The following is a 12,408-nucleotide window of genomic DNA, read 5'->3' as shown; positions in this document are numbered from 1 at the left end:
GATGAAAGGTACTATAATCATATAAAAATAATAAATATATACATATTAAACCTAAAGATTATTTAGGAGACAGCAGGCCATTTGTGCATGAGAGAAAGAAAATAAAGATCATGGTATCTCTTCTGTTCTCCCTGAAGATGAAGCTGCCAAATTCAGAGAGGTGGACTAAAGCATTTCATTCTGGAAACTCACATTAAAATCTGAGCTGTTTATGTAAAACATATATACATCAGAGAGAAGAGCAGCACACTTCAGGAACTGTTTGTAAAATCTGAATTCTCTTCATAACTCAGACATGCAAAGTTTACCCAAATAACCATAGATCTGTCACTGTGTTGTATTATGCGTGTCTGTAAATCAGAGGAAGGAACGTCACCTTCCTCAAGCATGCTTGACAAGTCTGACATGTCCAGCAGAGTCTAACATGGCTGCTCTGGATAAAGGCTTGTGGGTCATACACAAACCATGATCTCCTCTCCAGGGTTCAAAACACAGGGGCGCCCAATATCCTTGACACACAAGGACATGGATGAAGAGGTTTAGATTTCAGATATAATCAAGTGGCCATACCCGTCATGTTCAAGCCCAAAGGTTGAGACTCTGGACATGAGTGAAGAGTTGAAGCAGACAGATTTCAGCTAGAAGATTTAGACTGTGGATATGGGAGTGGCTGTTACCAACAGCACTGTGGACTGATTCCTCTGCATGTCATCATCACACAGCAAGAATGCACAATCAAAGGCTCTGCTTTCATTAATCTGGTACTATGAATAGCCAACATTAACATATTAGCAGACTGACGGAGAAGGAAGAACAGCTGAACGTCTCCTACCTGGACGGCCTACGGCGGGACTCCATGCTCTTAGAAGATTTAGTTGAGCCCTGAAAACACACAAGAAAATGCATATGAATATTTTGATGTATTAAGTACTAAGCACATTACACTAATCTTTTTGAAGCTTCCTGGCAATTCTTAGAATTCCAGCAATGGCTATTCCTCATCAATTGTTGATAAAAAAAAATTAAATAAAAAAATTAAATAAAAAAATAATAATAATAAAATACATTTAGATGTATATATATATATATATATATATATATATATATATATATATATATATATATGTATGTATATATATATATATATATATATATATATATATATATATATATATATGTATATATATGTGTGTGTGTGTGTGTGTGAAAATAAAAGTCCAAAAAAAATTAGGGAGGTCTCACATACTCACACAAACACAAAAGTAAATATGATCAGAAATATTTACTGAAAAAGCTTTCCAAACTCTACCAGTATAATATATTTGCCACCTCCTGTCACGCTGAGCTGAGGGTGGAGCTGGCACAACACAGGCTCAACACTGTTGATCAGATTCTTTAACATGTCGATCAGACTCATCTTCAAAGTGTTGTTCAGACTCATCTTCAAAGTGTTGATCAGACTCATCTTCAGTGTTGATCAGACTCATCTTCAGTGTTGATCAGACTCATCTTCAAAGTGTTGATCAGACTCATCTTCAAAGTGTTGTTCAGACTCATCTTCAAAGTGTTGTTCAGACTCGTCTTTAAGCTCCTGTTCCTTTCTGTCACATGCGGGTCACAATCAGCAGCCAGCCAATGACATGGCTAATCAAACATCATGACCTTGTTGCAACTTTTCTTTAAGCATTACACACGGACCATTGAATGTGGCAGACTGGCATCTCTAGTATCGCCCCTGTCCTCTGATCATAAAGGTCGGACAACCATAGGACATTTGGTCGGACAGTTTCTCTTTCCCTCTAAAAGCACTTGGCATTATATTAGGTCGTACATGTAAATGTACTACAGCAGATTCAAAGTTAAAGGATGATGAAAGTAGAGTCAAAGTTCGCTCTGTGCAGTTTCAGCTGTCCTGCTCTCTCAGTGCTCATGAATGCCTGTGCGCTCTTACACTGGAAGGGGAATGACAGGCTTGGAGAAGTCCAACCAAGAAGAGTAAAATGTAATGATCGAAGGTGCCTGACAAGCTGCCTGTCTAAAATTAGAGAAGTGGAAAAAATTGTTTCCAGTGCCTCATGGGCCTGTTTAAAAAGGGGGTGCAACCTAGATAGAAGAGTGGCTTCATTCACCATGTAAATGCCATGCTAGGTTATGGCCAACAAGACAAAATGGGAACAATGCTTACAAAGAAAAAAAACAGAATCAGTATAATTATACAAAACACTGAGGACTATTCTAGAAACTACACACGGAGAGTGTGTATGATATATTCATACTGTGTGTGTGATATATTCATATATATATATATATATATATATATATATATATATATATATATATATATTCCTGTGGATGTCAATTCTTAAGGCCAAGATACATGATAAATCGTTAAAAACAAGAGACCCATAAAAACATTTAAACTGTAACACAACATAGAACTTCATGGAAGACAATTGCCAGTATCCCTCAATGAAAAAGCATTGACATTAAAAACACATCTGAGCAAAACAACCCCCACCGCAAGCTGGCGGCCCTTTCTAACAACAACGAAAAGAAAACAAGCTCTTCATGGCTGGAAGGGAGGCCTCTGCAGAACTAAGAGTCACACAACGCCAGGCCCCAAAAACGCCCATGCTTCCCTTAATCAGCCCACAATTACCACCCCCAGAAGGGCAGCCAAGAGCAGGCTGGGGGTGGGGAGCGGGGGTCCCAGTCGGGCCTGATCAAAACCAGCTGGAGGTGCTGCTTATGAGCAGGCCTGACAAATTAACCATCAGAAAGATCAGGGGGGTGGTGGGGGTTGGCAGGGAAAAACGAGGGAGAGTTACACAAAGAAGTCCAAAAGAGCCACAGAGCAAGAGAGGAGAAGATAGAGAAATAAAAAGAGGGAGCAGTGGAAGAGGAGCAGTGATGTGGTCCCCGCAGCCTACCTTCAGAAGGTAGCCTGTGCTCCAGCGCCAAGCGCTGCGGAGGGAGGAGAGGCTCCTCTGTAGGGAGCCGCTGGGGTTCATGGCGGGGAAGGAGCGCTTTCGCTCTCTCTGCATCCTCCTCTCCCACAGCCAGCCTCGCTGCTCCAGCGCAAAGAAAAAAAAAAAATCAAAGCCTCGAGTTGGGGTCCGTGCCTCTCACAGGACGCCACATGCCCAGCCAAGAGCTACAGCAGACCACAGCTTGCCTTCTTCCCCCTCTTTCTTCTCATCACACGTTCTCTCAGCCTTGTTTTTTGCTCTCTCTCTCTCTCTCTCTCACTTTGCTCTCTCTCTTTCTATCTCTATCTATCTATCTCTCTCTCTACCCTTCCAGCCTCCTCCCTCTCACTCGCACAGGATCGGTCGCCTTGGCCCCTCCCTCCTGCTCTTTACCCCTCCCACTTTGCTGCGCTGTGCTTGGTTGCCACCCACGTGTGTTTGGGTCAGTTCTGCTAGCTACCCCATGCTCGCTGTGTGTGTCAGACATGGCAGCAGCTGACTGGAGAACTCTGTCCACATTGCAGCTTCAAGGAAAAACCTGCCCAGTGCTCAGCTTTAAACAATCTTCCTATGACCTCAGAGCAATTCTGTGGACTTGATGCTTTCCAGACACTTTATTTGGTGAGTGTAAAAATTTGTTTTAGCATATTCTAAAATTAAAATATTGGTTTTTCTTTTTATACCAGTCACCATTTGCCATGGAGTAGAATTTTACTCATCCATCATATTCAGTATTGATACCCTTTCAATATCCTAACATGGGTACGTACCTTGCCCCTGGATCGATTACACCAAAACCTCAAACTACCAACAAAAGCTTCTCAGTATGATTATAAACTCCAAATCTAAGAGGCAGAGAAAACAGAAGACTTCAGGCCACAGACTGGGTATGGAAGAGGAGCTCATGTGAGAAACTTGCCTTAAGACCTTAAGAATTTGAGCATAAAAAACAGGGCAAGCTATCATGAGTGAAAGACGTCAGCAGAACCACACTCTAATGTCCATGACAGGGTCTGAAGCAGCACAAAACTGCCGGAACGACTCAGCTGTAGGTTTGAATGCACTCACCGAAAAGTACTCTCAACCCCAAGTATCTCTTAATACTAGCAGAGCTGCCCATATGCTCTCCTCCAGGTTTCAAAGTCTATACTTTTGATTTGGGCAGCTGTGCCATGCCAAGAATAATGCAACATGATGAATGACAGGCTCAAGATATTTCACCTCTCAACAAAATCCAGCGAGGCCCAGGTTTTGAAACACTTTGGCTCCAGAATAAGAAAACTGAAGAAAGCCTGGCGTGATCGGTTCTGAAATAACTGTCTGAGAAGCAGGGTTAAACCACTGGTATGCCATGCTTAGCGCTGCTTGGATAAAGCCTTCTGATCTGGGAAACATTGTGAGGAAGCTCTCAATTCCAGAAGCTTGTGCCATATGGTTTAAAAGGGGAGAGAATGGGGGTCAGATCCAGATTCATTTTTCTTTATTACACCCACAGGATGCAGAGCTGGGAAATTACATGTCTTCTTATAAGATTATGGTGCAGCACAGGAAACACAGATGTAACACAGATACATTTGTTTGTATTCTGCACACAGATAGCATATTTCTATACTAAATAATCACATGAATAATGACTTTTAAAAAACTAGGGAAGAGGCTAAGCTTAGTCTGTGTAAACATGACGGACTCTATAAATGCTCTTTTTCTTCCTAAGCATGGATCGCCTCAAAGCCTTGGGCTATAATGCCCTATTGGTAATCTGATACTTCCTTTCCCAAATTCACTACAAGTGAGCCCCAAAACAGACAATCTATCAAATATGGCCTATACTACACTGTAGATCTCCATTTAGTTTTGGAAGCTACTTTCACACATAGTCTTTCCCATAGAAAGTCGTAAAAGCCTGCGCAGTACACACAATGAAAATAAAACACAGATCCTGAATGGTAAATCCATGAGATTATGGACAGGCTATATGGCAAACACTGGAGCTTCATTGCTGGCCTTGGGTCCTTTAGGGAATCTACTGCACCACACAACAGGCGACCTATTGGTAGTGCTGATCAGTGGCCGAGGATTGCAACAGCTTAATTCACCTCACTCGCTAACCCTAGAGCAACTATGATAACCTCAGAGACCCTAGCACAGCCAGGACAGCTTGAGTCACAGTCTTTATAGTGGCTATGATTGCAGGCTATGGCAGGCTTCACAGTCCCTGCAGCAGCTACACAGGCGAGGTTACCCTGAGTCTCCGCCCACACGTGTAGTACCCGGAATGTGAGCTCACATGCGAAACTGCATCACAAAGTCTGAAATTCACTGGGATCAATGCAAAATCCACACACTCAGTCATCCACAGCTGCGGTCAGGCAAGCAGGAGTGGTTTTCAGATGGTTAGTGAGGGACAGAACAGGCAGAAGGGGGGAGGCATTTACGGGGGGTTGTGGGCGCTGTGTTCACATGCCACAGCTATATGGCATGATGTTAATACTGGAGCTCTTCGTCTGCTTTAATCGCAGGGGGTGTTTTCACTGGCCTGGTCCAGCCCATGCTGTGTCCATCATACTCACTACGAGGCTCAGTTTAGCTAATGTAACCAATAATTTGGGCCCCAGCTCTGCATGAGGTTCAGGCCAGGGAGGTTTAAAACACAGCAGCTACCTAGCAACAGCCCATGTGTCGGAGCTAAATATTTATGCACCGCACCCGTAACATTGAGAATAAAATTACCTTTGCATGGTTGGTACATTAGGACAGAAATAATGTAAAGAACCCCAACACACGTCTCCACGTGCCAATATTGCTGTAAAATTGGTGTGATTGCTTACCGTTGTCTCTACGTGCTTTAAGGAGATGTCATTGCTGGGAGCCTGAGAAACAGAGAGAGAGAGAGAGAGTCTTGGTCAGATGATCGAGGAAAGGAGAACAGTGGAAAAAGCCTGCAGGTGATTCGCCGTCCCAGAATTCTGCCCTAGCTCATTAGCCTTTGGCAGAAAGTCAAAAAACCATAAGCATGGTGCTCTAAATGGGCATCAGCATCTGAATATCAATGTGGAGCTTTGTTCAAATACACACTGCAACCACATCATGGTAAAGAAGGTAAAAAACTTGTAAATTATGGGTTTCTTTTCAGCACTTCTCTTTTTAGGATCAAAGAGATCACTGGGATATATCAGAATATCGTTTAGTATGACCACAAAACTAGGGAAGAATTAACAGCATGAGAATTACATTGTAAAGGCATAGGTATCAAGACTCCTAAAAGTCCCTGAAGAAAAAAGGTAACTGCATGTGTAAGGAATAACTAGGAGAAAAATGTTCAAAAACTGCAAAAATAAAGTTACAAATACCCATGCAGATAATGTGTGTGTGTGTGTGTGTGTGTGTGTGTGTGTGTGCAACAGTGTGCCTGTTGCACTGCCTGTAAGTATTGTACCACAGAGCTATGGGAAAAAAGCACACAGACATGGGCTGGGCCCATTGCGTAGGAGCATTGATAAACAGTCCGAGTAAATATTTAGACGAGGTGACATAGCTTCACCATTAGTCCGAGAGGAGCGAGTCTGCCCTGCACCGGCAGTACCATATACAGAAATGCAACCCAGGACTCAGCAGAGAGCAGTCAGCCCACAGGAAAGTGTTTACTCTTGGGGAGACAGGGCCCCTAGAATCCTTAATGTCACAAGCCAGCAGGACTCTGGCCTGCATCTGAAAGGTTGATTTAGAGTGATACGTGCACAAGATATCCATGCCAGTTCAACAGAGCAAACATCCCCAAGAAAAGGGAGCAGTGCCAGAATCAGCTGAGCAACTAACGGTCATGAGTTATATTTTCATATTGGGTAATTCTGTGGTTCTCTAAACTACTGTTGAACTTGAAGGAAAGAAGGTGAATTGGTAAAGAAGAGTGAATATGAAAGAGGGTGAACTATGTCCAGGAATTTATTAACCGTGGCTGAACAGATGAACCGTCATGTCCATCAAATCTGAAGAAAATTCACTACAGCTTTTATTCAGACAAAACCTCAGTGGTCACTGATGCAATGTGGTCATTGATGCAATGTGACTCATCAAATCTCTCTTCTCCACACAACACCCTGCCTGTCTGTTTCAATTCCTGCTGAGAAACACAGTTTCTCTCAAAACACTGGGACTGTCTCTGAGAGCATGAATAGCTAGGCTAGGTGGTATTATAGTCTAGCTGTAGCATGCTCAGCTAATAACCTTCCCCACTCCACAGAACAGTCTCCAGGGGTTGAGGTGCAACCGCTAACCAGACAGCATCCGCTCCACACTCAGCTACCACGATTGCTTGGGAGTGCTGCCCCTCCACCCCACACCCTCCTTCCCCTAAGGCATAGATGAGGAATTGGACCGCTGAGCTTTTCGTTATGACTATCCAGCATAACCACCAAAACCCATATGATCCTGTAGGCTATTAAGATAACTCAGCCACAGCACATGGGCCAATACCAATAACAAACAAGGGAACCATTGACTGGGGATACTACTGTTGGCAACATAACACACACACACACACACACACACACACACAAACACACACACACACACACACACACACACACACACACACACACACACACACACACACACACACACACACACACACACACACACACAAAGGTCTAAATCTCTAGCGGCATTGCAATTTTATATTTCTTTGAATCTTTAAAAAGCAGATCACATGCAATCTAAACAGCACCAAAGGTACCAATTTATAGGTGAAGTAGAATTCAAGTCTTTGCTTCTCTGAAGAACAGTAAGAAGCAGTTCACCCTGCCCGCCAGTGCTCAGCCCTGATGAGAGGGGTGTGTGAGTGGCCTGGCTGAGCCAGGTGTGACCTTATGAAGACAGTGACTCTGGGAATCTCCCTTAGCCTTCTCTATCGCTGCTCTCCACAGTGTCAACAGTCCCCGCTGTCTCGCACCTCCTTCACCACCCTATACGCCTCATTGTCTCGCACCTCCTTCACCACCCTATACGCCTCATTGTCTCGCACCTCCTTCACCACCCTATACGCCTCATTGTCTCGCACCTCCTTCACCACCCTATACGCCTCATTGTCTCGCACCTCCTTCACCACCCTATACGCCTCATTGTCTCGCACCTCCTTCACCACCCTATACGCCTCATTGTCTCGCCCTCCTTCTCCTCCTTTCTCCTCCTTCATTTCTCTTTTCTCCTGTTCACCTTTTCTTTCTGACTCCTCTGAATCTAATGCCAAGTGTCCAACTCACTAGAGGTATGTGCAACAACCCTGTACTCACTGTCCCATAAAACAGAGCCGTGCACTACGGCTGCTGGCAAAACTGTAGAGAAAGGGCACGCTCAAGATCAACACAGCAGGGTTTCCGAACATAACCTGCAAAAGACTCTGGCATGGTAGACTCTATAGATCCCATGATTCCTCTTACTTAAATGTGGACCTGACTTTGGTCCCGATTTGTAATAGTTTTACATAATTTTTGCCCATCTACATCTACTGCTGATCATTTTGGCCTTTATCTAGTTCTGTTTACTAATAGATGTCCACTGAACAAATCGTTTTATTCCAACATTGCACAATCATTGACTGGCCTCTGTAAATCACTGCCTCTTCTGTGCTGTATCTTCACCTTTACAGGTACAGTTCCTTTAATTCAGTATAAACAGCAGCTGAGCAACAGAGACATTGAGAAACCACTGACAGGGCCCGAGGGGCCATTCTCCAGAGCTTAAGGCCCCCTTGAGGGAGTTTGTTCTGGGTTTTTCCGGGGCATATCTAGCAGTGTTTAACATATGAGCATACCCCTTCTTTTAACTGATTCTAGAAACATAGAGGATCCACTTTAAAAGAAGCAGAAGAGAAACCGAAAAGATGCTTGGAGTTTCCTAGACAGAGGGCACAAACATAGTCGCCTTTAAAATGACCCAGAGCTAAAAATGAGCCCTAGTGGTGCTTATTTGAAAACCATGGGAAAGTGTTTTTTATGCCCAGTCCACAACCAATCCAGCATGAAGGACTGTTCTGGTGCAACAACAAGCAACATGCCATGCTTTTTTTTTAAATATCACATGTATATAGCAAGAATATTATACTATGATGTGCTTCTTTAGCCTACATAACTGTTTTAGACAGCTCAAATCAAATCAAATCAAAATGTATTTATATAGCATTTTTACAGATGTTGTCACAAAGCAGCTTTACAAATGTCAAAGTCCAAGCCCCCAGTGAACAAGCCAAGGGCGACAGTGGCAAGGAAAAACTCCTTAGAACACGAGGGAGAAACCTTGAGAGGAACCAAGACTCAAGGGGGGGGCATCCTCCTCTGGCCGAGGAGCTCAAGACATAGTTCAATAATAAAAGAACGTCCTTATAAAAACAAAACCTTTTTTTTCCTGTAGATTCTGTATTATTTTTAAAATTGTAATTTTTTGTTTGTTTGTATGTTTGTTGTTGTAGTTGTTTGAGGGGGATGCTCGGGGGTGCTTATAATATAATATGTCATGTAAAAATTATGCATTCCACGAGGCACAAACCTTGCTTTCAGAAACTCTTATATGTCACTAATGCAGTACTGTTAGTCTCTTGGCACAACCTCATAAGGAACAGAATGCATGTAACCTTAGAACTCGCCAGACACTACTTTACTACTGTGAGCTCTGTGTAGTGATGTGTTGCTGACAATGAATAGCCCAGAAGGGGATGAGATTTGCTGAACACCGAATAGGCACAATGTGTCTATAAGGACCAGTCCTCCTGAATGATGTCATGCCTAAATCATGCCTCAATGTGGAAGGAGCCCAGGTAGTTGGACAGCCAGAAGACACAACAAAAAAGGACCAGACCAAAGATAGGTTAAGGTAGATCAAGATAGGATAAGCCACCATTTTACAATACAGGGGTTTCTCCCTTGGCAGCGTGGTATGGCATGATGAATGTAGGTGGGGCTTTTCACATGATGCTAAAGTAAACAGTTAAACACAAAAAATAGCAGTAAGAGTGGAGTTCTGAAAACCTGTCACTCAATATTTGGTTTAATAGTCAGAGACCAGAAGAACTATTTTTCCATTATACTTATATTCAAGCATTTGCCATAAAACATGTAGAAAAAGTTAACTTTTAGTGTATGGGGGTTTTTTTGTTTGTTTTTTCTTTTGTTTTGTATTTTTTAATCGCAATTGTGTTTGTGATTCAAATGATGATTCTGTGATGACTGTCTTTAACCTGTGATGTGTGTTTAATGTATGCATTTAAACATTCTGGACTGGAAATGTAAATGTATCCATTGCACTTCAGTCCAGGAGACTTGGTACTCCAGCACTAAAGGTAAACTTATTTTAGTTTGAGTATGGTACAGTTCACCTGGAGTGTGGAAAACGCATCAAAACACACAATCATGGATTTGAAACTGTACCTAACTGTACTGTATTAACTAATGGAAAACACCCCAGGACTATACTTATAAAAGGTTTTTCATTCATTTAAACTAGTTTATTAATAATAAATATGGCAAGTATCAAATCAAATATCAATATGATATTTTTTGCTTTTTGAAATCCAAACTTTTTCAAATTTATCAGCAAATGTTTTAAACTGATTCACTGCCAGGGCCTATAGGATGATGATCCAGTTCTGGTTCTGAGACTCTGATTTCCTCCCTGCCTTCCACTACCCTCCCGGCCTCAAGCCTCTTCTTACACAGCACCATCACTCCAGATTTGTTTGGGTCACCCGGCCTGTGCACCCTGCTAAGGTTTACTGCGTCTCGGTGGCTACTTGACCCACTTTTGGTTCTTCTCCTATGTCATATTTCCTTGGACTATATCTGAATATGCCATCAGCGGGTGTTCATCTTAGAGCACCCCCTGAGGCCCGTGTGGAGTGTATGAAACAGGTAGCTGGATATTTTAAAGGCCTTCCTCTGCATAGCACAGAAGAGTGCAGCACAGATTTATGGTGCAATGAAAATGCCTCAGACCGCAGCATTCCGTTAATATGCCCATGTGCTTTGCAGTACATGTCTGACACATAACTGGAAAAATTGCCTGTTCCCTTCCCAGAGCGAGCAGACGCTTACTCACCCAGGCCCTGGACTGGAACCTTTTTGCAGAGCAGATCAGATGTGTTGCAGAGTAAAGTATAGGACTTCAGAGACACAGAAAGTTAAAAGAAAGAGGAGATGACTGAAGGTAGATGTCAATGAACATACATTGCATGGTCTGGCGCCTCCTACTGGTGAAACGTCACATTGTTTGTCCCTTTGTGCAAGCCAGAACATAAGAGCGTGGGGATGGAATGGGGTGTCACCTCAACCCAAAACAGATCTGTAATAATTCTGAACTTGGAATTACCTGACATTAATTAGCTACGTACATGAACTATATGGGAAGGCACTTGGCTTATAGAGGGCGACTTTGCCGAGAGTCCCCACAATGAACAACAAAAAAGGAAACATGAACATTTAGTAAACTGTCACATTTAGAATTGCTCCAGATATCCGACAACCAAGGGCACAATTTAGCATTATAGATTCGGAAGTTAATGTAGCATTATATACGCAGACAAAGACACATATACACACACACTCTCTTACACACACATGCACACAAAGCTTGTGTCAGCAACAAGCTCTTCTGTTTTAACAGCCATCTTTGCCGTTAGACACAGCAGGGCCAGAAATGTATAAACAGGCAAGCTGCTAAATACTTGGGTGGTGGTCTGTGTTTATAACGAGTGAACTGGAGGAGAGGCATCTTCTGTGGAAAGAATCCTGCCATCCAGAGCATACTGCTGGGAGAACCAGCATGCTGTATATCCCAGCAGAGGCTGGATGTCACAGCAAAATCTATGATGTGGACCCCTGTGCTCTGTGTATTACATAGAGCCATGCAGTGTGTGAGTAAGAGGATCTCGGAGCCCTAAGTATAAATACAAGCTTGGGTGGACAGCCGCAATGGCCTGCTTACTGTCAGATAGCTAGCTGAATGCCTCTTGCTCCATTCTGGCCTATTATGGCCAACTTCACAATCGGAAGAGTCAGTAATAAAGCATGGTTTGAATGCGCACCTGCATGGTACTGTGGCTGTGTGTGTGTGTGTGTGTGTGTGTGTGTGTGTGTGTGTGTGTGTGTGTGTGTGTGTGTGTGTGTGTGTGCGTGTGTGTGTGCGTGTGTGTGTGTGTGTGTGTGTGTGTGTGTGATCGCATGTGGGTGAGACCATTCAAATCCTGTCCCATACTGCATCTGCAGTAAACGTAGTGAGGAGCAGAAGAGTGAACTTGCTTGTGTTATGTGGAAGACACCCAGAGGAGTGTCACCCAGAGGAGAGAGGAGTCAAACACACATGTCTCCCTGAGTAACTCGCTGGCAAGGACACTGTAAAGAGACACAGTGTACACAGATATACACATGCCTTCCAGATAAAAATCACATATCGT

At 43.1% G+C, this 12,408-nt stretch overlaps 1 protein-coding gene across 9 annotated transcripts in view; it reads right to left on the bottom strand.

Moving 5' to 3' along the window:
* The window catches only part of tns1b (tensin 1b), a 136,354-nt gene that overhangs the window by 50,659 nt on the left and 73,287 nt on the right, over positions 1 to 12,408 (bottom strand). For all 9 annotated transcript variants that reach the window (XM_035534725.1, XM_035534706.1, XM_035534697.1 and 6 more), the window contains 2 exons: positions 5,798 to 5,839; positions 833 to 882 (listed from right to left, as the gene is read on the bottom strand). In XM_035534725.1, coding sequence (XP_035390618.1) covers positions 833 to 882; positions 5,798 to 5,839 — 92 coding nt within the window. The remainder of the gene's footprint in view (positions 1 to 832; positions 883 to 5,797; positions 5,840 to 12,408) is intronic.

Source organism: Electrophorus electricus, chromosome 2, assembly GCF_013358815.1.
Source record: "Electrophorus electricus isolate fEleEle1 chromosome 2, fEleEle1.pri, whole genome shotgun sequence".
Lineage (NCBI taxonomy): Eukaryota > Metazoa > Chordata > Actinopteri > Gymnotiformes > Gymnotidae > Electrophorus > Electrophorus electricus.
The sequence above is the reverse complement of the archived record's forward strand: the minus strand, read 5'-3'. Positions and strand labels throughout refer to the sequence as shown.